Source organism: Pelodiscus sinensis, chromosome 17, assembly GCF_052426305.1.
Source record: "Pelodiscus sinensis isolate ZL-2025 chromosome 17, ASM5242630v1, whole genome shotgun sequence".
Taxonomy (NCBI): Eukaryota; Metazoa; Chordata; order Testudines; family Trionychidae; genus Pelodiscus; species Pelodiscus sinensis.
The window spans coordinates 4,483,373-4,507,921 of record NC_143068.1 but is presented as its reverse complement, the minus strand read 5'-3'; the positions used below and the strand labels follow the sequence as shown (position 1 = coordinate 4,507,921).

The 24,549-nt window shown below is 50.6% G+C and overlaps 2 protein-coding genes across 8 annotated transcripts in view; one reads left to right on the top strand and one right to left on the bottom strand.

Moving 5' to 3' along the window:
* The window catches only part of ERGIC3 (ERGIC and golgi 3), an 84,942-nt gene extending 83,829 nt beyond the window's left edge, over nt 1–1,113 (top strand). For all 6 annotated transcript variants that reach the window (XM_075901424.2, XM_075901419.2, XM_075901420.2 and 3 more), the window contains one exon: nt 313–1,113. In XM_075901424.2, coding sequence (XP_075757539.1) covers nt 313–392 — 80 coding nt within the window. In that variant the 3' untranslated portion in view covers nt 393–1,113. The remainder of the gene's footprint in view (nt 1–312) is intronic.
* LOC102448658 (CMP-N-acetylneuraminate-beta-galactosamide-alpha-2,3-sialyltransferase 2-like) lies at nt 238–24,368 on the bottom strand. 2 transcript variants are annotated; one of them, XM_006126691.5, is made up of 8 exons: nt 24,216–24,368; nt 15,407–15,721; nt 12,670–12,860; nt 11,819–11,998; nt 10,817–10,862; nt 9,247–9,366; nt 6,459–6,626; nt 238–374 (listed from the first exon to the last, which is right to left on the bottom strand). In XM_006126691.5, exons 2-7 carry the CDS (start codon nt 15,656–15,658, stop codon nt 6,459–6,461), a joined length of 957 nt encoding a protein of 318 aa, XP_006126753.2. In that variant the 5' UTR covers nt 15,659–15,721; nt 24,216–24,368; the 3' UTR covers nt 238–374. The 2 variants fall into 2 exon arrangements, with proteins under 2 accessions (XP_006126753.2, XP_075757540.2); XM_075901425.2 differs by having other exon boundaries at nt 15,407–15,767; nt 24,216–24,367.
* Between the last annotated feature and the right edge of the window lie 181 nt (nt 24,369–24,549).

Here is a 24,549-nt window from a genome sequence, read left to right as displayed (position 1 = left end):
GGATATTTAAATCCCGGGCTTCATTTGCAACTCCGGTTGCCTGATTTGCCTACCTAGCTTGAATTAATGAGCTAGTGTAGACATACCCTTATTGAGGATGCTCTTTGTTCTGAGAAGCATAATCACATCTTGTCTCCATTGGAGGTCAGGGTCTCCACACTTTTCCAAAGGGTTGTTAGGGTTCTAGTCTCTGTGCTGTGGAGCTGGAACTTTGTAACTGGGGAAGATTTCTATGCTTATCCCACGCGATAAGGCATTTTCTTCACTGCAGTGTGGAATGTCTGGGCTGATTCTTCTCTTTTCTTCTTTCAGTGGCAGGCCTCATAGACTCCTTGATCTATCACTCTGCTCGTGCCATTCAGAAGAAAATTGAGCTTGGAAAAACAACATAGATATGAAATTACTGCAGCCATGAAGAATGCAGAGAAGAAAGAAATCCTTCAAGACACAAGTGACCCGCTGAGTGTGCAAAAAGAAAATACCTGGAATTGCTGGATGGCCCCACCCATCCTTCCATCATTATCTCATCATGTTTTATTTAACATTGATTTGTGGATGGGACAACTCAACCCTTGTTCCTGTGAGGATTTTTCATTAGCCATTGTCAGGCTGCACAGACTCTCTTGAGGGCAGCCTTTCGTACTCTTCACTGTTGAATTGCTGTTGCAGGAGGAGCAGCATCCTGTCATGGGATGCTGAATGGATTGAAGTTGCCATTAAACAACCCGCTCTCCCCCATTATTACTTTTATGTTCAGAATATTTACAAATATGTTCACAGGATACAATATCAGATGTGTGAGAATAGGCAGACCCCTCTTGTTTTTCCCTGCAGAAGCTCTCAGGTAATAAAGTGTAAGGCCTAGCACACAAGAACCACATGTTTGCATAAGGGCAGCTCAAAACTGCTCTTTCAGTGCAAGAAAAGTGATCTGTGTTAATAAGAGACCGGTCTTGGCTGTTTTAAAAATATTTCAACTTTTTTAACTGGATCATATTTTCACTCCCCATGTCCTTACCTTTTTGTAATAAATACATCATCTGTGGTTTTAGTAAAGCATTTGGTAGAGTGACTCAATGTAACTTAATTAATTTATTAAAATGTATTCATTGACTTTGATCCAATAGTGGTTCATTAATTGAAAACTATGTGCAGGAGCACAAAGTTAATGATGAATGGCAAAGTATACTGGCAGGGTGACACATTGGGTCTGATCTGATTGTTTATATTAGTGATTGGCCAAACTGCATGTTAAAGAAGCTAGCAGATGATACCAAATTAAGAACAGTTGAAAAGCAAATTTAAATAGGGGTACAGGCATAACTCTGGGACAAACTGGAATTGTAACCGGGGACATCAAGATGGAGTTACGTTTGCAAGCACATAGCAGTAATTTAGTGTAGACTATGTTGCAGGGAATTATCCCTAAACCAAACGTTGCCAGCCCAAGAAATCTCAAGTATTTAAGTTAAAATAATATGGTCTGTTCAGGCTATGGGAATGCACCATTAAGGCACCTTAGAGCCAATGTGATGGCACCCTTAATTCAATTGTTTCCTCTCTGGGACCGATGGGAAGGAGTGACCCATGGCTCGAAGCTGAAGCTAGACAAATTCAGACTGAAATAAGATGTAAAAATTTTAGCTGTGAAGTTTAAATCATCCTACCTTCCTAAACCAAATACCTCATGTGGGGATTGGACAGTGTTCCAACCTCATTGAGGGTGTCTCTGAGCTAAGGAACATGGACTCTGAGCTGGGTATGGCAAATGCTCAGCAAGTGGGATGGGACAGAGGTGAAACCTATGCCAAGGTCTGACTCCAGACACAGAGGCTATGTCTAGACTGGCATGATTTTCCACAAATGCTTTTAACAGAAAAGTTTTCCGTTAAAAGCATTTGCGGAAAAGAGCATCTAGATTGGCATGGATGCTTTTCCGCAAAAGCACTAGAACTAGGGCTCTTGAATGATTAAAAAAAACCACACACACCGTTGCGAGACTTAACCTGCAATTATCTGCTACTTTTTTTTATTCACACTGCTAAGCAAATACCAGCTGAAATTTATTATATTTTTCTACAGTTTCAAATCTATTAATTTCAGTGTTTGCACTGTGAAAAAAGAAATAATATTTTTAGTGCACCCCATAGAAGTTCTGAAATGAAATCATTTTATGGTGCCACTTAAAATGTGTCTGCACCCTCAAAAAAGTCCATTGGTCAGAAGCAGCCCTCTTTCCCCTGACCATGACTGGTGGTTTTTCCCTGGATACTCCTTTCTCGCAGATTTTGCAATATCTTAATTGCCGTCTGGTTCAATAGACATCACTTTGAGGCAGCCAAATGCTAGACAGGGATTTATGTCTGTCTCCACCTTCTCCCCCTACCCCAATAACCCTGTCTGAGGTGGCACCTCCAGGGGACCTGATTTCACATCAAGGCTTTAACATGGTAATTTCAGGTATGGATCTAGAAGGCCTTAAATATTATCCACCCATACAGGTCACAGTGCTGGTGACCAGAAGGGGTTACTGGTAGGTCTGGCTGCTGGAATGGTGGCCAAAGCATGAAGTGGCATACAGTGTTTAGCATATTTGGCAGTAAATACCTTCCATGCCGACTACAAAAGTGGTATTTGAACACCTGATATTACTTTAAATAAGAAGCAGATAGCCGTATCTTCCCAAATCTGTTTGCCTTAGTGAACCGTGGAACAAGAAGTAAGACTGAATGGAATGTCAGGTTCAAAAGTTTTACATGGTTTTGAGTGCAATTTTGTAACCAAATAAACAAAAAGTAAAGTTTGTACAGTTGTGCATTCATGAGTTTGCACTCCTGCACTTATGAGGTAAACTGAAAAATAATAACTTTTGTTTATCATTTTACAGTGCATTTATTTGTAATAATATAAAGTAAGCACTGTACACTTTGTATTGTTATAATTGAAATCAATATTGAAAATGTAGAAAAACATCCACAACTGTAACTAAATGTTAGTTGATATTCTGTTGTTTATGCAGTTAGTTACAGTTAATTTTTTTAGTTTAATCACAGTTAACTATGAAATAATCGACAGCCCTAGTTCCTGGCTGTCTGTAAAGCATTTAGGCTATGTCTACACTGGCATGATCTTGCGCAAAAGCTCTTCCAGAAGAGAGTGTCTACACTGGCATGTGCTTTTGCGCAAGAGCATCCATGCCAGTGTAGACACTCTTGCGCAAGAAAGCGCCGATGGCCATTTTAACCATAGGGCTTTCTTGCACAAGTAATTCATGTTGCCTGTCTACACTGGCCTCTTGTGCAAGAACACTTGCGCAAGAGGGCTTATTCCTGAGCGGGAGCATCAGAGTGCTTGTGCAAGAAGCACTGATTTCATACATTAGAACGTGTATACATTCTTGCCAGTGTAGACAGGCAGCAAGTTTTTGTGCAAAAGCAGTTGCTTTTGTGCAAGATCGTGCCAATGTAGACAGCCTTACATGCTGGCTATTAGTGACTTGCTATGCATACAGCTGACCTAGGGTTCCCAGTAAAACCCTGTGCCTCAGGGAATGGCTCATCAACTTCACTTTGCTGGTTCATATTCAAAGGAGCAAGCAAGCAGGTCATAGGCAACCTAAATGTGCTGCACTGCAAGGTTGTCCTTGGCAGCATCACATTGCATCGCTCCTGCTCTGCTGCAGCCTTTCTGCGTCACAGGACATGTCCTTGAGCTGCTGTTTCTCAGCTGTCCAAAGGGAGTTTGACCCTGTCCAACCTCCAGGGGCTGGGATTGGGGGTTGAGTGACGATAGCAGAGAGCGAGGGGGGAGAGAAGAGAGGCTTGCTACCCAGCTAGACAAACACCCTCCCCCGACAGCGTCTCCTCTTGGTTAAGCAAAACGAAAGAAATGAGGCATTATGAGGATAAATTGGTGCCACTGCAACACTGAATAGTCTTGTTCCCAGTGCCATTGGACATGCAGGATAGTCATACACCCATGAGAGGCAGTGCTGTTTCCTACGGTATGTCTATGCTGCAACACTATTTCGAAATAACTTACGCTATTCCAAAGTAACTTAGTCCATGTCTACATAGCAGGCAGTTATTTCAAAATAGTGTCACAATACTGGCAAGCTGGAAGATTTCTTACTCCGACTCCTGTAACCCCCATTGTACAAGGAATAAGGGAATTTGGTGGAGGAGTGCTGTACAGGCAGTCCCCGGGTTACGTACAAGATAGGGACTGTAGGTTTGTTCTTAAGTTGAATTTGTATGTAAGTCGGAACTGGTACATATTGTAGGGGAAACTCTAGCCAAACATTTTTTTTAGTTTTGGATAGCATAGGGAAAGGTTAACTCCCCTCTAATGTTTGTTTTGCTGTCTGTTCCCCTGTTCAGAAGATTTCACATCTATTTCTGTCCCTGTGACAAACTCAGGACTAAAGGAGTAACTCATCAAATACCAAACAGCTCTGCACCATGCTTTGAGCTAATAGCTTTATTTCCACACACCACCCAGGGTTCTAGGAGGAGGGTCCTTTTTTTGCTAACACAATGAGGCCAGCACTTTGTTTGTTTTGGTGGAGTCTTTGTTTGCCCAGGGAGCCCAGCATGTATAGGGGGAGGAGGGGCGGAGAGGCTGCTTTTGTCTGCTGTTCGGCAGCCTGTTGCTCAGGGGAGGGGGCAGCCTGTTGCTGGCAGGGGGGGACGGGGGAGGCGTGCAGGATGCGAGGCCGCGGGGAGGGGGGGGGCAGCGGGCGTGGGGAGGCACTTTTCCTCTGCCCGGCAGCTCTGCGGGATCCCTGTCCCTGTGGCCAGCTGCTGCAGGCAGAGGCCAGTTGGAGCCGGCCGAAGAGGAGGAGGAGGTGGATTCTAGGACCCAGGTGAGCGAGCCCCGGGGACGCTGCTGCACTCCAGGAGCCCGGCATGTATAGAGGGGAGGAGGGGCGGAGAGGCTGCTTTTGTCTGCTGTTCGGCAGCCTGTTGCTCAGGGGAGGGGGCAGCAGGCGTGGGGAGGCACTTTTCCTCTGCCCGGCAGCTCTGCGGGACCCCAGTCGGAGCCGGCCCGAGGAGGAGGAGGATCCTAGGACCCAGGTGAGCGAGCCCCGGGAATGCTGCTGCGCATGTGCGGGAGTTGCCTCACCCCGTTCGTATCTAGGGATCCGACGTAAGTCGGATCCACGTAAGTCGGGGACTGCCTGTATTTCAAAATAAGTGCTGTGTGGACACTCCCTATTTTGAAATAAGATATGCATTTGATGTAGCTCAATTTGCATAGCTTATTTTGAATTAAGCCTTGAACTTGTTAAAAGACAGGAAACAAAGGGTAGGAATAAATGGTAAATTTTCAGAATGGAGAGGGGTAACTAGTGGTGTCCCCCAAGGGTCAGTCCTGGGACCAATCCTGTTCAACTTATTCATAAATGATCTGGAAAAAGGAGTAAGCAGTGAGGTGGTACAGTTTGCAGATAATACTAAACTGTTTAAGATAGTCAAGACAGAAGCAGACTGTGAAGAACTTCAAAAAGATCTCACGAAACTGAGTGACTAGGCAACAAAATGGCAAATTAAATTTAATGTGGATAAGTATAAAGTAATGCACGTTGGAAAAAATAACCCCAACTATATGTACGGTATGATGGGGGCTAATTTGGTTATGACAAATCAGGAAAGAGATGTTGGAGTTATCGTGGATAGTTCTCTGAAAACTTCGACACAGTGTGCAGCGGTGGTCACAAAGGCAAATAGGATGTTAGGAATTATTAAGAAAGGGATAGAAAATAAGACCCAGAATATCTTACTGCCCCTGTATAAAACTATGGTACGCCCACATCTTGAATACTGTGTACAGATGTGGTCTCCTCACCTCAAAAATATATTTTGGCCTTGGAAAGGGTTCAGAAAAGGGCAACTAAAATGATTAGGGGTTTGGAACGGGTCCCATATGAAGAGAGGCTAAAGTGATCGGGACTTTTCAGTTTAGAAAAGAAGAGACTGAGGGGGGATATGATAGAGGTCTATAAAATCATGAGTGGTGTGGAGAGGGTGAATAAAGAAAAGTTATTTATTAGTTCCCATAATAGAAGAACTAGAGGACACCAAATGAAATTAATGGGTAGCAGGTTTAAAACTAATAAAAGAAAGTTCTTCACACAGCGTGTAGTCAACCTGTGGAACTCCTTGCCAGAGGAGGCTAGGACTATAACAGAGTTTAAAGAGAAGTTAGATAATTTCATGGAGGTGAGGTCCATAAAAGGCTATTAGCCAGGGAATTGAAATGGTGTCCCTGGCTTCTGTTTGTCAGAGGCTGGTGATGGATAGCATGAGACAAATCGCTTGATCAGTGTCTTTGGGTTAGATGGACCTTGGGTCTGACCCATACAGCCATTCTTATGTTCTAAGCCCTGCAGTGTGATGCACCTCTAGGCTGATGTGTGAGACAGCAGTGACTGAAGAGACCTGGATCAGGTCCTTTACCTAGTGGTAGAAGAAGATTTTTCCTTCAGTTGCCAGTTTCTTGATGAGGGTTATTTCGAAATCAGCACTGTGCACGCCGGTTCTGCGGAAGGCTCCTGCGTAACGGTTTCCTTCCCAGTAGTGGTGCCAGTTCCCACTGCTGTCTGCGCCGAAGCCAAATACTGCAACCTGCAGGGGATGGCAGCAGAGCCCCAGAGTTTTGCAATTGCAAAATTAATAGGAAAAAAACATAAAATTAAATATCCTGCGTGGGTATGTGTGGCTGCACCCACCTGCACACACTGGCAGCGCTTGACCAAGCCAAACCAGAGTGACATGGAAACACTGCTCCATCAGACAGGAGCTGCCACTATTGAGTGAATACAGAGCAGGTGCATTCTGTTCCCCGTGCTAGGCCAGGTACCCTGCCCAGGCACCATTCTGAGATGCCCTGCACCATGCTGAGCAGCTGATGAAATAGATGTGCCTCTCAGATCTATAACTGGTTAAAAGTCAGGAAACAGCGGGTGGAAAGAAATGGCCAGTTTTCAGATTGCTGAGTGATAACTAGTGGTATCCGCTAGGGCAGTGATCCCCAATCTTTTGGGGCTGCCAGGCACCCAGGGGCAGGGCAGGGCAGGGGCCGCGCATGTGCTGCGTGCCTGGGGGCAGCACTGTGCATGCGCTGTGCTCCCGGGGCGGGAGCCGCACATATGCTGGGTATCCGGGACCCGGGGTGCAAGAATGGCTCGGGCCAGCCTTGGTCACTATGTGGGCGCACATAAATGCCATGGCGCCCGTGGGCACCGTGTTGGAACCACTGCTCTAGGGGTCCGTACTGGGACCAGTACTGTTCAAAATATACATAACTGATCTAAAAAGAGGTGTAATCAGTGAGGTGGTGAATTTTGCAGAAAATACAAAACTACACAGGAGCAAAGTAGACTGTTAAGTGTTACAAAAAAGGATCAGGCACAACTGGATGATTAAGCAACAAACAGGCAGATGAAATTCAGTTGATTACTGCAAAGTAATACACCTTGGAAACCTTAATCCCAACTATATGTATAAACTTATGGGGGGGGGGGTTGCAATTAGCTATTACCACTCAGGAGAAAGATCTTAGTCACCCTAGCTAGTTCTGTGGCAACATCCACATAATGTATAGCAGAAGTCAGAAAAGCAAACATAATGGGAATCGCATTATGGGACAGAAAATACCAAATCTCTGGTATGTCCACCCCGTGCAGAGGCTGTTCCCCCTTCTAAAAAAAAGATACATTACAACTAGAAGAGGTTCAGAAAAGCACAACAAAAGCTATTGGGGGGGGGTATGGCACAATTGTCGTGATGCACGATTAATGCGATTGGGCCTGCTCAGCTTGGAGAAGAGCCGTGTACGGTTGTATATGATGGAGGTTTATGAAATCGTGACAGTGTGGCAACAGTAAATTAGACTGCAAAAAATAGGGTCACCCAATGAAATTATCCGGAAGCAGGTTTAAAGCAAACAAAAGGAAGTATTTCTTCACACAAAGCACAGTCAACCCATGGAACTTCTTCCCAGGAGATGTTGTGAAGTCCTAGCTTATAACAGTGTTAACAAAGACCTAGGCAAGTTTCAGGCTAAGTCCAGACTAGGCAGGGATGCAGCCCCAAGCTCTGGGTGTCCCTTATCTGTTTATTATAAGCTGGGAGTGGACAACAGTGAATGACTCACGTGACGATTTCCTATTATGGTCATTTCTGCTGAAACACTTGGTATTGGCCACTGTCACAAACAAGATACTGGATTAGCGGAACCATTGTTCTGACCCATTATGCGCTTCCTGGGTACCACAGTGAGCTGCCCAGGTACTTAGAAGAATCCTATGCATTGCTAAAGCTAGCGACTGCCTGGCTAAGCAGCAGTTCTGCAGAAAAGGACCTGGGTATTACAGTGGCTGAGAAGCTGGAGATGAGTCGTCAGTGTGTCCGTGTTGCGAAGAAGGCTAATGGCGTAGTGGGCTGCATTAGTAGGAGCATTGCCAGCAGATCAAGGGAAGTGATTCTTCCCCTCTATGTGGCACTGGTGATGCCACATCTGGACTATTGGACCAGTTCTGCTCCCCATTACAGAAAGGATGAGTCCAGTGAAGGGCAATGAAAATGATTAAGGCCTGGGGCATGTGATTTTTCTGAGAGGCTGAGGGAATTGGGCTTATTTAGGCTGCAGAAGAGGGCTGTGATAGCAGCCTTCAACTACCTGAAGGGAGCTTCCAAAGAGGATGGAGAGAGGCTGTTCTCAGTAATGGCAGATGGCAGAATGAGGAGCAATTGTCTCAAGTGGAGATCTAGGTTGGATATTAGGAAAAACCATTTCACTAGGAAGGTGGTGAAGCACTGGGACAGGTTGCCTAGTGAGGTAGTAGACTCTCCATCTCTAGCTGGTTTTAAGGCCTAGTTTGACAAAGCCCTGACCGGGATGATTAGTTGGAGGTTGGTCCTGATTTGACCGGGGGTTGATCTAGATGGCCTGCTGAGGGCTCTCTCAACCTCATCTTCTATACCACGCTGAGCTGACCAGGTACGATGCTGCAGTTTGGGGGCAGAGGTCACCAAGCTGGGGGGGCAGGGGCAGCCTATGGGCAGCCAGCTGCATTGGCCATGGCATGTGAATTGGCTATCTATCTATGGGCTCAGCATGCAGACTCGACCTAGCAGCTTCTCCCCACTCCTCTGAGCCTAGTATCTGGCTGACAGCTGTCTCCAACTTTTCCTGTCCTCGTCACAGGCCATAGGTATTGGCTCCACCCACTTGGACTTTTACCTGATCACAGGTGTGCAAGGCAAAGAGCAATGCTGTGAAGCCAGTGGACGGATACCTCCCATGATGCTGTGTCCATTTGTCATGGATATATTTGAGAAAAGCAGGGTTCAAGATTAGCACCTGTGAAGAAGAGAACAGGTTGACACAATGCAATGGGATTCTGCTATTGTCCTACCCAGGGCTAACGGGCCCCTGTTCATCTCCACTTGCATCTCTGCTCAGAAGGGGCTAGCGACTATACCAGTGAGAGCCCATCTCTCACTGTGCAGAGCTGGGTGCTCACTGGCGGGGAACTCAGGGCAGGAGCTCTATTGGATATGATCTGAGATGAGAGCCCGTACTGGGTCGTGGGCATGCTGTGGGCAGTGGTTATCACTCAGTGCCTGGCAGAAGCACGTGCCAGAAGAGGGGCAGTCCCCTCCCTTGGACCTTCTAGGACACTGTAAGCAGCTACTTCTGGAAATGGCCAGGAAGCACTAGCAGATCTTGCATGGCCTGTGCTGTTTTTGAGGAGCGTCGGGAGTTTATAGTTCTGCACGGGGCAGCTAGGAAAGGTGGAGTGCTCCTGCACCCAGTTCTGGGGGGCTTTGAGACTGGGCTGGTTTCTTTCCAAAATGATTGGATGCCTGGCATGTTTCAGGGATCTCAGAGCACAATTGGCCCGTAGGCCTTTAACATGCTGGAAGCCACGTCACAAGCACCTGCCCCAGACTCCAACATACAGAGGTGGTGGCACCTACTGCCCATGCAACTGGGTTCCAGTGTTAGCCCTTGGCCACTTTATGAATGATTTCCCCCACCCACCCCGCCACCCATTCAGAGCATCAAGCAATGGTAACGTTCTGGCAAGGGCTATATGAGAATCACTCGCCCTGAAGACCTGGCCATCCTCTCCCAGACTCAGGATGCAAGAGGCCAGAATGTGAGGTGGTGGGTTTGTCGCTGTTAGATGTAGGATGAGGTGTGGGCTCTGAGAGGGAGTTTGGATGCAGAAGGGGGCTCAGGGCTGGGGCAGGAGATTAGGGCAGGGGTGGGCACTAATTTTTGTTGTGGGGGGGCACTCCAAGATTTTGGAATGCAGTTAAGGGCTGCACTTATCTGTGATGCTTAAACAAGATGGTTTATTAGATGATGAGCTTTTGTGGGCCAGACCCACTTCCTCAGATCAAATAGTGGAAGAAAATTGTCACAACCATATATACCAAAGGATACAATTAAAAAAATGAACACACGTGAAAAGGACAAATCACATTTCAGAACAGAAGGAGGATGGGGGAGGGAGGGTAAATGTCTGTGAGCTAATGATATTAGAGATGATAATTGGAGAAGCTATCCTTGTAATGGGTAAGATAATTGATGTCTTTGTTTAAGTTTAGGTGTAAAGTGTCGAATTTAAGCATGAATGAACTGTCTGGCCCACGAACACTAATAAACTATCTTGTTGAGCAAAAAGGAACTGACCTAATAAACCATCTTGTTAGTCTTTAAAGTGCTACAGAGTCCTTTCAGCTACATAGTCCTTTCAGCTACACCAGACTAACACGGCTACATTCCAGTCAAACCCCCTTACCTTGCTCCTGTCGGCTTCAACGAACTGTTTGACTCGTCTGTATGTGCTACAAAGGGAGAGGAAGCCCAGTCAGTGCAAAGCGTGAGGGGATGGGAAGCATCGTCAGTGTAAAGCACTGCCCCCAGCAACATGGGCATGGCTTTCTTCTGGCCCCAACCAGGATAGCTACAATCCAGCAGGGGTGAGGCCAAGGCCTGTACAACCCTTCGCAGGAGCTGAGTTGCTGCCTTGTTATCAGTGCAGCTGCTGACCCTGGCTCAAGAGCCAGCATGGCTTTTAGCATGTCATGAAGCCACTGAGCCTACCCCTGCTCAATGGCGCATGCCTGGATGCCACTGCTGGTGCCAGCAGCTGTAAGACATGCTCCTTCCCTGAGGTCTGTGCAAATGTTCTTTCCCTCTCTACCAGCGGCCAATCTGCAGTCTCCTTTGGTCTGCAGTGAGGCAAGCCAAACACCATGTCTGAAGTGCTCCCAGCCAGGGGCGGATATAGGGCAGGGCGAACGGGGCAGCCGCCCCGGGCCCCGCGCTTCAAAAAGCCCCGCGCATGCGCCGTGGCAAAGGGGGGGGCCGCAGAATTATGCTGCCCGGGGCCCCGCAAAATGGTCATCTGCCCCTCCTCCCAGCTTGAGGGGAAGCAGACTCACAGAACCCTCATGGACAAGGGGAAAACAATCTAGCTGCCAGAGCGACCCCCCTCCCCCTCCCGAGAAGAGAGGGCACATTATCTGGGGCTCTTCCAGCTCCCATTCTCTGGGTGGGCCTCCCAAGCCCCCGTCCATGGACAAAGGTGTGAAGCATCTTGTGTGGGGATGTGGGCTCTGGTGAGCCGCTGCCCAACAGGATGAACCACCCCCTAAGGCCCTGCACCATGGGACGGCTCCAGCGAAAACACAGCCTCCTCCAGGGGCAAGTGAGTTATGCCCCTCCAGAGTCTCCTATCCAGGAGACTGCCCCTGAAGGAGTCATACACACGTCCCAGCAGATCAGGCCCCACGCTCACTGGCGCAGCTCCCCCGTGGAGAAGGCACTTGTCACCCATTTCAAGTCCAGTGGTTTGAAGGGGACTAGCACCAGGTGGACCCCAGGCTGGAGGTCCACGGCGCTTTCTGGGTACATAAAGTGGTGAGTTGTCCTCATTCCAACATCCTCCTCAAACCCGACAGTCTGCGCCCTGTTCATCCTGGGGAGAGGAGGAGAGAGCACAGTTCAGTCTGCTGCAGCTTGCCTGGCCAGACATACTGGGACCTGGCACTCCCAGCCTCACAGGGGGCCTGGCGTGGCTAGCAGGAGTAAAGGGGCTTGGGCACCCACCCTGGCTGGCTGAGGGCTTGGGGACATGCCCTGGCTGCAAGGGAATGCTAGCACTCAGGATTTGCAATAGCTGGCAGGATGGGCTGGGGCACAGGACCCTTCCTGGCTGGCAGTGAATGGGGTGGGGGAAGGCTTGGAGCTGGAGTTGTCCATCATGGTGGCCAGTGCTCACAGGCTGATTTTTAGGTTTAGCTGGAGTCCCAGAGCTGTGCCCCACTCTCCTCCAGCAGTTTCCAGACAAGCTGAACATGGCACATGTGCCACAGCAATACAAATTCCAGGGCCTGCCTCCTGCCCTGCCTGGGAGCTCCCTCCTGCCCAATGTCTAGCTGGCCCAAGAGCCACTGGGCCTGAGCTGCCTGGCCGTAGTGGGGGCACCTCCTCCCCGTTTGTTGGCAGAGACCAGTGCCGTGAGATGCCCCCAGGGCAGGACAGGGTCCCGCATTCATCTGCGCCCCAGGCCAGTGGGCAGAGAGTGGCCCTGCCTGAGCAGAGTGGCTGCAGGGGGCTGATGGAAGGCAGGAGGTGAGCCCCACTCACCTCAGAACCCAGTGGTGGGCATCAATCGCTCGCCCGTAGAGGGAGCCCCTCAACCACCCGGAGTTGCCCACCACGGCACATGTCCTGCAGCGGGAGATGGGCCGAGCATCCATGGGTGGAGATGGCAGAACATCAAACACGTGCTCGAGTATTTCCTGGAGCTGGGCGCTGCGCTCTGAGCCCTGAAGCCTCTGAAGAAACACAAACAAAGATAGGGTTTGCCTGGAGAGCCACCAAGCCCAGCGTCCAGCAGGGCAGGCAATTCGGGCTCTGACAGAAGGGCTGACACGCCCTTGTTCCTGCTGTGCTACATCCTCCGCTTGCAGGCTTGGGGCAGTTCTTCCCACCCTGCCTGTACAACTTTACCAAAGGCTGCCCCAGGTGTGTGCCTCAGGGTTTTTAATGACCCTGGTGTGTGCCTCAGTTTCCCTGATGCATTGCATGATTACCCCAAAGGGGACAAGGGTGAAGTTTGCTTTCAGGGCAAACCAAGGGATGTAGGACTGTGCGCCACCTCTCCAGGCTGCGTGGCCTGAAGAGTCAATGAGGGACTGAAAAAGACCCAGTTCAAACGGGGCCAGAGACGCAAATCACGCCCCACTGCCTCATGGCTTTCACTGCCTCTCAGCAGGGGCGGCCAAAGGTAGGCATTCTGGAGGGAGCGGGGCTTTCACTCAGCTGGGAACTGCCACAGACGGTCAAACTGACAGAGCTGAAAACAGGTTCACTACAGCATGGCTGGGGCTCTGGGACTGTGCCCTAAACTTCACTTCTCCATGCTGTGGGCCAGGGAACTGGGGAGTGTAAGTACTTGGGGAGGGGAATGAATCCCTGCAGAGCAGATACGCCTCCGCCAGCAGGCTGCCTCGGCCGGACTCACTGAATTCTCTGTGATCACACAGAAGCAGCAGGGCTGACGCCCCAGAGGGTCAATCGTGGGAGGCAGGGAAGCCCATCCTGCATCAGACGGGAGCCCCATGGAGCTCCTCCAAGAGACTGTTCCAAGCCTGACATGCTCATGGCGCCATGACGATTGGTACCTTGACACAGCTAATGCACCATCACATCCAGATGCAAACTAGGCCTGCGGCGCAAACAGGCTGAACTCCACGGCATGGGACTTTGGGGAATCCCTCCAAACAGCCCGGCCTTCCTGGGGCGCTACGTAACTCTGTGTGTGCTAACTCCTAGGCTACGGCTAGACTGGCAGGATTTTCCGCAAATGCTTTTAACGGAAAAGTTTTCCATTAAAAGTATTTGCGGAAAAGAGTGTCTAGACACTTTTCCGCAAAAGCATCTGTGCCAATCGAGACGCGCTTTTGCGCAAAAAAGAGCCGATCGCCATTTTAGCAAATCAGTACTGTGCTGTCTACACTGGCCCTCTTGCGCAAATGATTTGCGCAAGAGGGATTTTGCCCGAACGGGAGCAGCACAGTATTCCCGCAAGCAGCACTGATTTCAGACAGTAGGAAGTCAGTGCTCTTGCGGAAATTCAAGCGGCCAGTGTAGACAGCTGGCAAGTTTTTCTGCAAAAGCAGCTGATTTTTGCGGACAAACTTGCCAGTCTAGACACAGCCCTAGTGAAGACAAGGCCAGCGTTCCAGCTCAGCTCACACTCCCCACTGCTGCCCCTTTCAGCTTACATGCCACATGCTGCACTGCACCCCCAGAATTGCTCCTGGCTGAGCTGATTGCAGGGGGACTGGCAGCTGCAGGGGTGGGAGCAAGGAGCTGCATGCAGGGGCCAGAACTGCTGGTGATGGTGGCTACCTTTTTCCACCCCAGGCCGCTCTTCCCAGCAGCATCTTGAGGCATGTGAAAGCGCCCTGACCATAGTCACCCCAACTATGGTGCTGGAACCCCCCTTCACCAGCCTCTGCCCCAGTCCTCTGCTTTGCCATGGCCCTGAGGAGCCCCAGGATGGGCTCGTCTGCCAAGGGTCACAGTAGGAGGAGGTGCAGGTCCACTGATGGGAGGGTAAGGGAGCAATTGCCCAGGGGCTCAGGCAACATGAAGGGGCTGTAGTGGCAGCTGAGAACCCCACTGGGCCCTTTTAAATTGCCCTGGCAGGTCAAAGGCCTGGGTATATGGATGGCAAATGCCCCCCCCCCCATGGGAGGCTAGTCCCTGGCTCTTCTCCTCCCACCTACACTCTCCCCCCAAGTCCAAAGCTGTGAGCCCCCCCCCCCATGTACCCTCCCTCAGCTGGAGCCACAAGTCCCTCCCCCCCAGAGAAGTCCTGAGTGCCTCCTGCTGCAGCACAAGGAGCCCTGGGCTAGCTGTAGCTGCACCTCCCTTCCCTTCCCCAGATGCACTTTGCTCTGGGGAAAAGCTTCTCTTCAAAGATGCTTTTGAAATGCCCTATGCTGGTTCCAGGGTGGCTGAGGATCAAATACTACTGAGCTGGGCCTGGGGAAGAGAGGGAAGGAGCGGCTGCAGCTGGTGCAGTGTCCTCCAGGCAGGTGGGGTGGACGGGTGCCTCTGGTCAGGCAGGGGAAGGGGCTGTGGCCAGCCCAAGGCTGCTCTGGGCAGGTTAGAGAGAAGGGTTCCTCTGGACAGGCAGAGAAGGGGACTGCAACTGGCCAAGGGGCTCTCTACTCATGGGGCGAGCACTCAGAGTGGGCGGGGGAGAGAAGCAGAGGGCTCATTGATTGGTCTATCATGGGGCCCAGAATTGCTCATGGTGGGCCTGAAGAGGTGCCTTCATTGGTTTAATTGCTGTGACTCTGTAACTCACCAGCCACCATAAAAGGACATCTGGGGTGATCTTGGCAGTGTGTTTTGTCAGCAGAGGACTTATCGCTGGATCATACCGTTCATTAAACCAGGCTGAGCTGTTGAGTGCCACAATACAGCTGGCACAGCCACAGGACTTGGCCACCGAGATGGTCGCAGGACCTAGCCCCAGGCACATCGACTGGTAAACCTTCCACAGCAAAGGTACCATGCACAGGGCTGTAGCAGTCCACAACGTCCTCCAGCGCAGCATCCTTCACCCCACCAGCTCCTTACTGCTGCTCTTCAGTGTGACCAGTCAGCCTCACTTCAAACCCTGGAAAAATCATGGTGGGGATCCTTCAGGAATCAATTTTGAAGCACTTGGAAGAGAAGAATAGACAACATGGATTCACCAAGGGCAAGTCCTGCCTGACAAACCTGTTTGCCTTCTCTGGCAAGGTAACTGGAGCTGTGGATATGGGCAAAGTGGTAAACGTGAGATACCTTGACTTTAGCAAAGCTTTTGATACGATCTCCCACAGTATTCTTGCCAGCAAGCTGAAGAAGTATGGATGGAATAGATGTACTCTAAGGTGGATACAAAGCTGGCTAGCTCATCGGGCTCAATGGGTAATGACCAACAGATCGATGTCTGGTTAAGCAGTCAGTATTAAGCGGAGTGCCCCCCAAACTTGGTTTTAGGACTGGTTTTGATCAACATCTTTATTGGATGGGTTACACCCTCAGCAAATTTGCAGATGACACTAAACTAGGGGGAGAGGTAGATATGCTGGAGGGCAGGAATAGGGTCCAGAGTGGCTCAGACAAATTGGAGGATTGAGCTAAAAGAAATCTGATGAGGTTCAACAAGGACAAGTGCAGAGTTCTGCACTTGCTCCTGTCGGCTTCAATGAACTGTTTGACTCGTCTGTATGTGCTACAAAGGGAGAGGAAGCCCAGTCAGTGCAAAGCATGAGGGGATGGGAAGCATCGTCAGTGTAAAGCACTGCCCCCAGCTGGGGACAAACCAGCTAAGTAGCAGTTCTGCAGAAAAGGACCTGGGAATGACAGTGGATGAGAAGCTGGACATGAATCAACAGTGGGCCCTTGTAGCCAAGAAGGCTAACCAACATACTGAACTACATTGGTATGAGCATTGCTAGCAGATCTAAGGAAGTGATTATTTGGCACTGGTGAGGCCACATCTGGAGTATTGCATCCAGTTCTGAAGCCCCCATTACAGAAAGGCTGAGAGAGTCCAGAAGAGGGCAACAAAAATGATTAGGGGGCTGGAGCACATGACTTATGAGGAGAGACTGAAGGAATTGGGCTTATTTAGTCTGCAAAAGAGAAGAGTGAGGGGGGATTTGATAGCAGCCTTCAGCTCCTAGAAGCGGGCTTCCAAAGAGGATGGAGAGAGGCTGTTCTCAGTACAGGCAGTCCCCGGGTTATGTACAAGATAGGGACTGTAGGTTTGTTCTTAAGTTGAATCCGTATGAAAGTCAGAACTGGCATTCAGATTCAGCCACGGCTGAAACTGATCAGTTTCAACAGCGGCTGAATCTGGACACCAGTTCTGACTTACATACAGATTCAACTTAAGAACCCCAGGCGTCCCCAAGTCAGCTGCTGCTGAAACTGATCAGCGGCTGATTCCAGGAAGCCCGGGGCAGAGCAACTCTGCCTTGGGCTTCCTGTAGTCAGCCACTGGTCAGTTTCAGCAGCGGCTAACTTGGGGACACCTGGGGCAGAGCAGCTGGGGTGCTGCCGGGTTGGTCCAGTAGCGCCAAGGAGCGGTGCTGCGGGATCAACCAGCAGCGCCCCACCTGCTCTACCACAGGCCCCGGGCTTTGCTCCACGTCTCCCTGGTCTGCTGGGGGGGCACTAGCTGCGTCCCCCCCCCCCCCAGCAGACCAGGGAGACGCTGAACAAAGCCGCGGAGGACCCAGCCGGACCCGCGGCACTTCCAGCTGATCTGGAAGCGGCCGCGGGTCCTCCCCGGGTCCTCCGCCGCTTTGCTTCCCGTCTCCCTGGTCTGCTGGCTCCCCCAGCAGACCAGGAAGACGGGGAACAGCTTTTCTCACCCCGGAGGAGGCAGGCGGCGGGGCCAGGCATCCCGCCGCTCCAGTTCTCCGGGGCGAGAAAATCCCCGTTCGTAACTGCGGAAGTCGGATCCGCGTAACTCGGGGGCTGCCTGTAGTGATGGATGGCAGAACAAGGAGCAATGGGCTCAATTTACAGTTGTGGAGGTCTAGGTTGGATATTAGAGAAAAACTCTTTCCCTAGGAGAGTGGTGACGTACAGAAATGGGTTACCTACAGAGATGGTGGAATCTCCTTTCCTAGAGACTTTTAAATCCTGGCTTGACAAAGCCCTGGCTGGAAAGATTTACTGGGGATTGGTCCTGATTTCAGCAGGGGGTTGGATTCGATGACCTTCTGAGGTCTATTCCAACCCTGATTCTATTATTTTGTGATTCTATGCTCCTACTAAAGGACTCAAATCTACATTTTATGCAGAATCCAGGTGGAGAATTTAAACCCAAGCCAAGAAATTCAAACCTTATAGTTCCTCCCAGAAGCATTAATTCAGTCCTCTTTTTCAGTTGTGATATATGCTCCAGGTGCAGTCCCAGCCTCAGAATCGCTGGGACAATCTCAGTCCTTGTCCTTGTTCTCAGCCTTTGTGTTCCAGTGATATGGGCTTCCCAAGCAATTTCCTTTGAAAAGCAGTGGCTTGCTCAGCTCTGGCAGAGTGAGATCCAAAGACAAGTCCCTGAACGGCCCCAGGAACAAATCGCCCCATGCACCTCCAGCCCAGATACATGTGTGTGATCCCCCCCGTCTCCTCCCAACAGAGGAGTTCAGTGTGTTACGTGACAACCCTGCGCTCCAAGCTTTGCAGTGGCAGGAACACTCAGCGATGCCACAGAGGCCAAGACTAGGGCTCAGCCATTTTAACTGCTAGTTACTTGGGGGCCGTGCCAAGGCCAATTCTCACCTGTTGACTCCTGACGAGTGTCTCCAGCCAATACTCCCCCTTTGAGCGGAAGGCCGGGCCTGAGCTTGCTGGGGCAGGATGAGTGAGATTACCACTGTGACACGATCGCACTGCTTCTGCTGTCCAGGGCTCAGCATCCCTTTACTGCCCCAGTGTAACACCCCTGCTGCAGCCTTCACCCTCGCCTCATTCTACCCCTTCTCCCAAGCCCCACCTCCCTTCTGCCCTGTCTCTTTCCGCCCCTTCCGGCTGCTGAGCTCCCTTGCCTGAGCTCCCCTCCCCAGAGTGATATGAGCCAGCGGATTACCTGCAGGGCCTGGCATGGAGCAGTAGCAGGGGTCAGCCCCACTGTGCTCACCACAGCGATGGGAGCTGGAGCTACCAGCAACCTGCTCGGCTCTGCTGCCCATCTCCTAGCCCACTGTGCTCCATGGTGGGAGGAAAAGGTGCACTCGGGCCATAGCTTGCTCCCTCTGCTCCATGCATCTCTCAGAAGGGTGGCAGAGCCCGGTCATTCTGCTTGTCGTCGCCACAGTGAAGCAGAGCATAGTGGCTGGGAGGTGACGGGCAGGCAGAACAGAGCAGACTGCCAGGTGACTGGCTTCTGCTGCCAGTGAGTGCGAGGTGGGACAATCCCTCCTGCCATCCTCCCACCTGCCCCCAGGTAACTCCCAGGCTACCCTTTACCCCCCAGCTATAGTGGGGGACTGTCCTGTCCATAGGATGGTTGAGGCGGCTGCTCAAGCGGGCCCCCCAAAGCACGGACCCTAGAGCAGCCACCCTGAACCAGCTTATAGATGGGACAGCTCTACTGCTACTGCTTCTCCCCAGGGCCTGTTCCCACAATGCCTCTTTCCACCCTCAAAATGCCACCAACAGCTCAGGCATCTCCGCCCCCTTCCTGCTTCCTCACTCTGCCTTAAGGACGTAACCCTAACACTTTCAACCGTGATGGGGCCATGGCCTCCCAGCCCCATTCCTGCCTCCCTGCCTTGAGGAATCTCCATGCTGCCTCTTTCCTCTTTTGAGACTTTGCACGATGTATTTGCCACTAACAGGGTCATGGACTGAGGGTTTCCCAATGTTTTGTAGGTTGGAAGAGACTTTACAAGCCAGCAGTCTGTAACATCGCTGCTACAACCTGCTCGAAGGGCTTGAGCTCATAGTAGATACGTGGGTTGTTAATCATTTATAACACTGGTTTGTATATAAGCCTTTCGTGTCTAAGCACAAAAGGATTGGCAACAGCATGAATATTGGGTAAGATCTGGCTTCATAGAATCATAGAATATGAGTGTTGGCAGAGACGTCAGGAGATCATCTAGCCCAGCCCCCTGCCCAAAGCAGGACCAACCCCAACTAATCATCCCTGCCAGGGCTTTGTCAAGCCGAGACTTAAACACCCCTAGGGATGGAGATGCCACCAGGTAACCCATTCTAGAGCTTTACCAAACTTCTAGTCATTTTTCCCATTATCCAAATCAGACCCCCACTGCTCCTTGTTCTGTCATCTGCATCCACGTAGAACAGCCTCTCTCCAGCCCCTTTGCATCCCCCTTCAGGAAGCTGAAGGCTGCTAGCAAATCCTCTCTCACTCGTCTCTGCCGCAGACTAAATGAGCCCAGTTCCCTCAGCCTCTCTCCATAAATCATGTGCTCCAGCTCCCTAATCATTTTTGTTGCCCTTTGCTGGGCTTTCTCCAATGCATCCACAGCCTTTCTGTAATGGGGAGCCCAAAACTGACGTAATACGCCAGATGTGGCCTCACCAATGCCAAATAGAGATGAATAATCACTTCCCTCAATCTGCTGGCAATGCTCCTCTTAATGAAGCCCAATCTGCTTTTCTGGAGTCCAGGGTTTGGATTCTGCTGCGCTGCTTTCTCCAGTGGCATAGTCACAGTGGGCCCGAGTTGGCTGTGGCCCACCCCCTTTTCATCCAAGCCAAACCCACACAGATCAGATGCGGGGGCTGACCCCACGCCGCCTGGAGCTCCAACCAAGAAATGGGGCTTGAGTGCAGGGGCTGACTCCACTCCACAAGCTGCCCAGTGCTCCCGCTGCCCCCGCTCTGCCCTTGTTTTGGCACCTTCCACACAAAATTCTGGCCAAGGAGCAGGGCCAGGGCTGACCCCCCTCCCTCTGGCACGCTGACCAGGGAGCGGGGCTGAGGCTGATCCTGCTCTGCTGGTGCTCTGTCCAGGGAGTAGGGCCAGAGTGTGGGAGCTTACTACCCCCCTGTGCTCATCCACCCAATGTCAGGCCCTTCTGGATAGGCCACTGTTGTGAGCAGCAGGTCAAGGGCATGACTCCTAGTTGGTTCGGCCATCATTTGCACCAGGAAGCCCCTCCCCCCCCGAAAACCAGGCCCTGTGATCTAGAAACTTGTTAGTTGTCTGAAGAAAGCTTCATCTGCCTTCTCCCTGTAGTCGTATGGTCTCTAGCAGGCCTGCAGCACAACATCACCCCTGTTGCTTTCACCTCTTCTCTTAACCCAAAGACTCTCAACAGGCTTTTCTCCAGCTTCATACTGGAGGTCTGAGCAACCCTACTGCTCTCTTAGGGTATGTCTACACTACCCCCTAGATCGAACTAGGGTGGTAATGTAGGCATACCGCACTTGCAAATGAAGCCCGGGATTTGAATCCCGGGCTTCATTTGCATAAGCCGGCCGGCGCCATTTTTAAATGCCGGCTTGTTCGAACCCCGTGCCGCGCGGCTACACGCGGCACGGGCTAGATAGTTCGAACTAGCAAGCCATTCCGCACTATCTGTACACCTCGTTCCACTATCTAGCCCGTGCCGCATGTAGCCGCGCGGCACGGGGTTTGAACAAGCCGGCATTTAAAAATGGTGCCGGCCGGCTTATGCAAATGAAGCCTGGGAAATTCAAATCCCGGGCTTCATTTGCAAGTGCGGTATGCCTACATTACCACCCTAGTTCGAACTAGCGGGGTAGTGTAGACATACCCTTAGGCTGTGTCTATACTGCAATCATCTTCCACAAGAGGAAATACGAATGGGGAGCTCATTTGCATATGTCACGCTCACATTTGCATTTCCTCCTCGGATCCCTTTTGCGTAAGAGGTTTTTGCACAAAAGCTGTGTAGACGGCTCCTTTTTTGCACAACTCCCCCGCCCTTTTGCGCAAGAGCCATTTTTCGTGCCAGGACTTCCTGTAATTTATCCCAACCAGATAGAGATGAAAGCCCACAAGAGGTTGTACCTGGTAGGGCTGAGTCAAGCCATGCAGGAGCGCTGTGAAAACAGCTTGAGCTGCGCCTGCAGAAGGAACTTTGAGTAGAACACAGGACCTGCCTCCTGCTGAAGGAGCCCAGCTCTCCTTAGAGCGGATAGCACAGGGTCACTTGAAGGTAAAGCTAATCATAAATTCTGACTCCAAAGGATCGTTACACCAAGTTCCTGCAGAAACCCTCGAGTGCTACTTTGTCTCGCCTCTGGCTACTGAACCAAGGTGTTCAAGGGTCAGACAAGCCAGGTACAGATACTCATACCAACGCTATCATCTGTGAACAAACTGTCAAATACGGTTGTTCCTCCTTGTAAAAGTTCTCTGTAGCGAACGGGAACAGGGGAGGTTTTCGGAATTAAACCGTTGTTTAATACTTTATCCTTCGGGCCAACTGGCATGGGAAAGGGTGTTCATTCAGCTGCTTAGCCCTGCAAGGTATTCAACTGTTATGTAAATATAGTTCACACTGGAATGGGAAACAAATTCTGGGTGTGGTAATGTAAATAGAGTTCATTGAGAGCGCATCTACACGGTAGGGCTTAACTTGAAGTAAGCTAGCAAACTGAGCTACGTCAATTGCATAGCTTATTTCGAAATAGCTTATTCTGAGTTTTGGTGCTGTCTACACAGCACTTATTTTGAAATAGAGCGCTCTTCCTCCGACTTCCCTTACTCCTCATACAATGAGGGTTAAAGGAATCAGAGTAAGAAGTCCTCCAGCTTGACAGGATTTCAATAATTATGTGTAGACGTGGACTGTGTTATTTCAAAATAACACTAGTTATTTTTCAATAATGTTGCTGTGTAGACTAAGGCTGTGTCTAGACTACATCCCTCTTTTGACAGAGGGATTTAAGTTAGACGCTTCGAAAGTGCAGATGAAGCAGGGATTTAAATCAGTAAAGGATCTTTCGAAAAAGCAGGCTGTTTTCGAAAGAACCACATCTAGACCGTGGTTTTACTTTCAAAATGGCATTTTTTCAAAAAAGCGCCATGACACGATTATGCAAATAAAACACATGATATTTAAATCCCTGCTTCATTTGCACATTCAAAGTGTCTAATTTACATCCCTCTGTCAAAAGAGGGATGTAGCCTAGACACAGCCATAGTCTCAGTTGCTTAGGCCTGATAGATGGATAGTCAATTGTTAGAATGGTATTTTGCCTATTGTAACCACTTTGGCTGTTGTGGGGTCACAAACCACGTTAATCCTAAATGCAGGAATTGTAAAATATGGCCACCAATGCTTGCAGTTATTGGGAATGCAGAAAAGCAAACTGTGTTTAATTCAGTTCAAAAGAGAGACACTGTCATTGTAAAGAATCACGGATAGCAAAGACTTTCTCTTCCAAACTCTGTGAAGTCAATTGTGGGGAAGGGCAGTGCTCTGAACCAGCAGGCTAGATGCCCTCCATGCGTCGGCTGTGAGACTGGTTCAACCTGTCCACCCCCTATCTAATAATAGAACTAAAATAGACTCCATAAGGAGCCTGTTTATTTATTTTAAAATGTTATTCCAGTGGATACTTGAATCTTTTGGCTGGACTGTGCTGCAGCCCAAGAGTTGAAATCACTGAGAAGCTGACATCACAGAGAGCTGAAATCACTAGGTTTGGCCTAGAACCAAAACCATCACGAGCAGCTGGCAGGAGCAAGCAGCTGGCGGGAGTGGCAGGCGACTGGCAGGAGCAGCGGCAGGCAGTCAGCAGAGCAGTGCCAGAGGGCACCGAGCCAGTGGATGGTGAGTGACCAGCAGAGTGGGTGAAATGCCTCCTACCCCCCCCCCCCCAAGATGGCAGGTGAATTCTGCAGATCACCTCGGAACACTGGTCTCCCCTAAGGGCAGCAACTTTGCGTAGGGTGCAGAGAAGGGCTGGGCATGTGAACGGGACACGTACATTGGGACCCTGAGGGGCCAAGGCCACTGCCAAACCTACTAGAGCTGGGATGTTGACTCGTGCTTTGGTTCTGAGCTGTGGTTGGGGTGTTTCCCCACATGAATGTCACGTTACTTCTCTCCCTCTTTTATGAAACGTTTCTTTTCTACACTAAGACTCTGTGCTTGCGAGTGGGGAAGCGTTGCCTCCCATGTGTGCCCGGGGTGATGTGTGCATTTGCCAGGTTACTGGGTGGGGGCTCGAGCCAGTTCTGTGAAAGGAACCTTTAGATATTGAACCCGGCCTTGGCTGCTGCCGGTGCTACCTGGCAACAGGGTTCCACGTGAAATACTCCTTGGAGCATAAGAACGGCCAGACTGGGTCAAACCGAGGTCCCTCTAACCTAGGTTCCTGTCTGCTGACAGTGGCTAATGCCAGGTGCCCCAGAGGGAGTGAACAGAGCAGGGCCTGGGCTCACTCTCTTGCACTGGCCTGGGGTGCTGAGGCTTTGTCTGCGCTACAGGACTGACATGGCATCCAGGAAACTGCTCCCTTTCCATGTGAGGCTGCAGCCTCCCTGCCCCCCTCCCCCAGCTCAGCCTGTGCGCTGGCACCCATCCCTGCGGCCTGTGCTGCAAAGACACGTCTGTGTCAGAGCAGAATGTAGGCTCCACACTGCGCTGCTACACACTCACCTGTGGGGTGGGGGAACTCACGGGGCAGCACTGAGATGCGAAGGCAATAAGTGAGCTTCTCAGCCCAGGGGTGGGTGCTCCAGTATGTGTCGTGCAGCTCCCAGCGCTCTCCCTACTCGCTCACTGGGCTCAACGAGTGCACTTCCGCTCTTTGAACAGGAAATCTGCAGCCCGCACACCCCGACCACAGCTCACCCTGTGCAAAGAGCTAAGGAGCTATGCACTCTGGGGTCTGACTGATAGCCATGAGCAGGGCTCCAAAGACCTTATGCTGGGCTTGATAAGCAACAGGGGAGCTGGAGTGTTTACTGCATGTGCCACCTCTCAGAGCAAG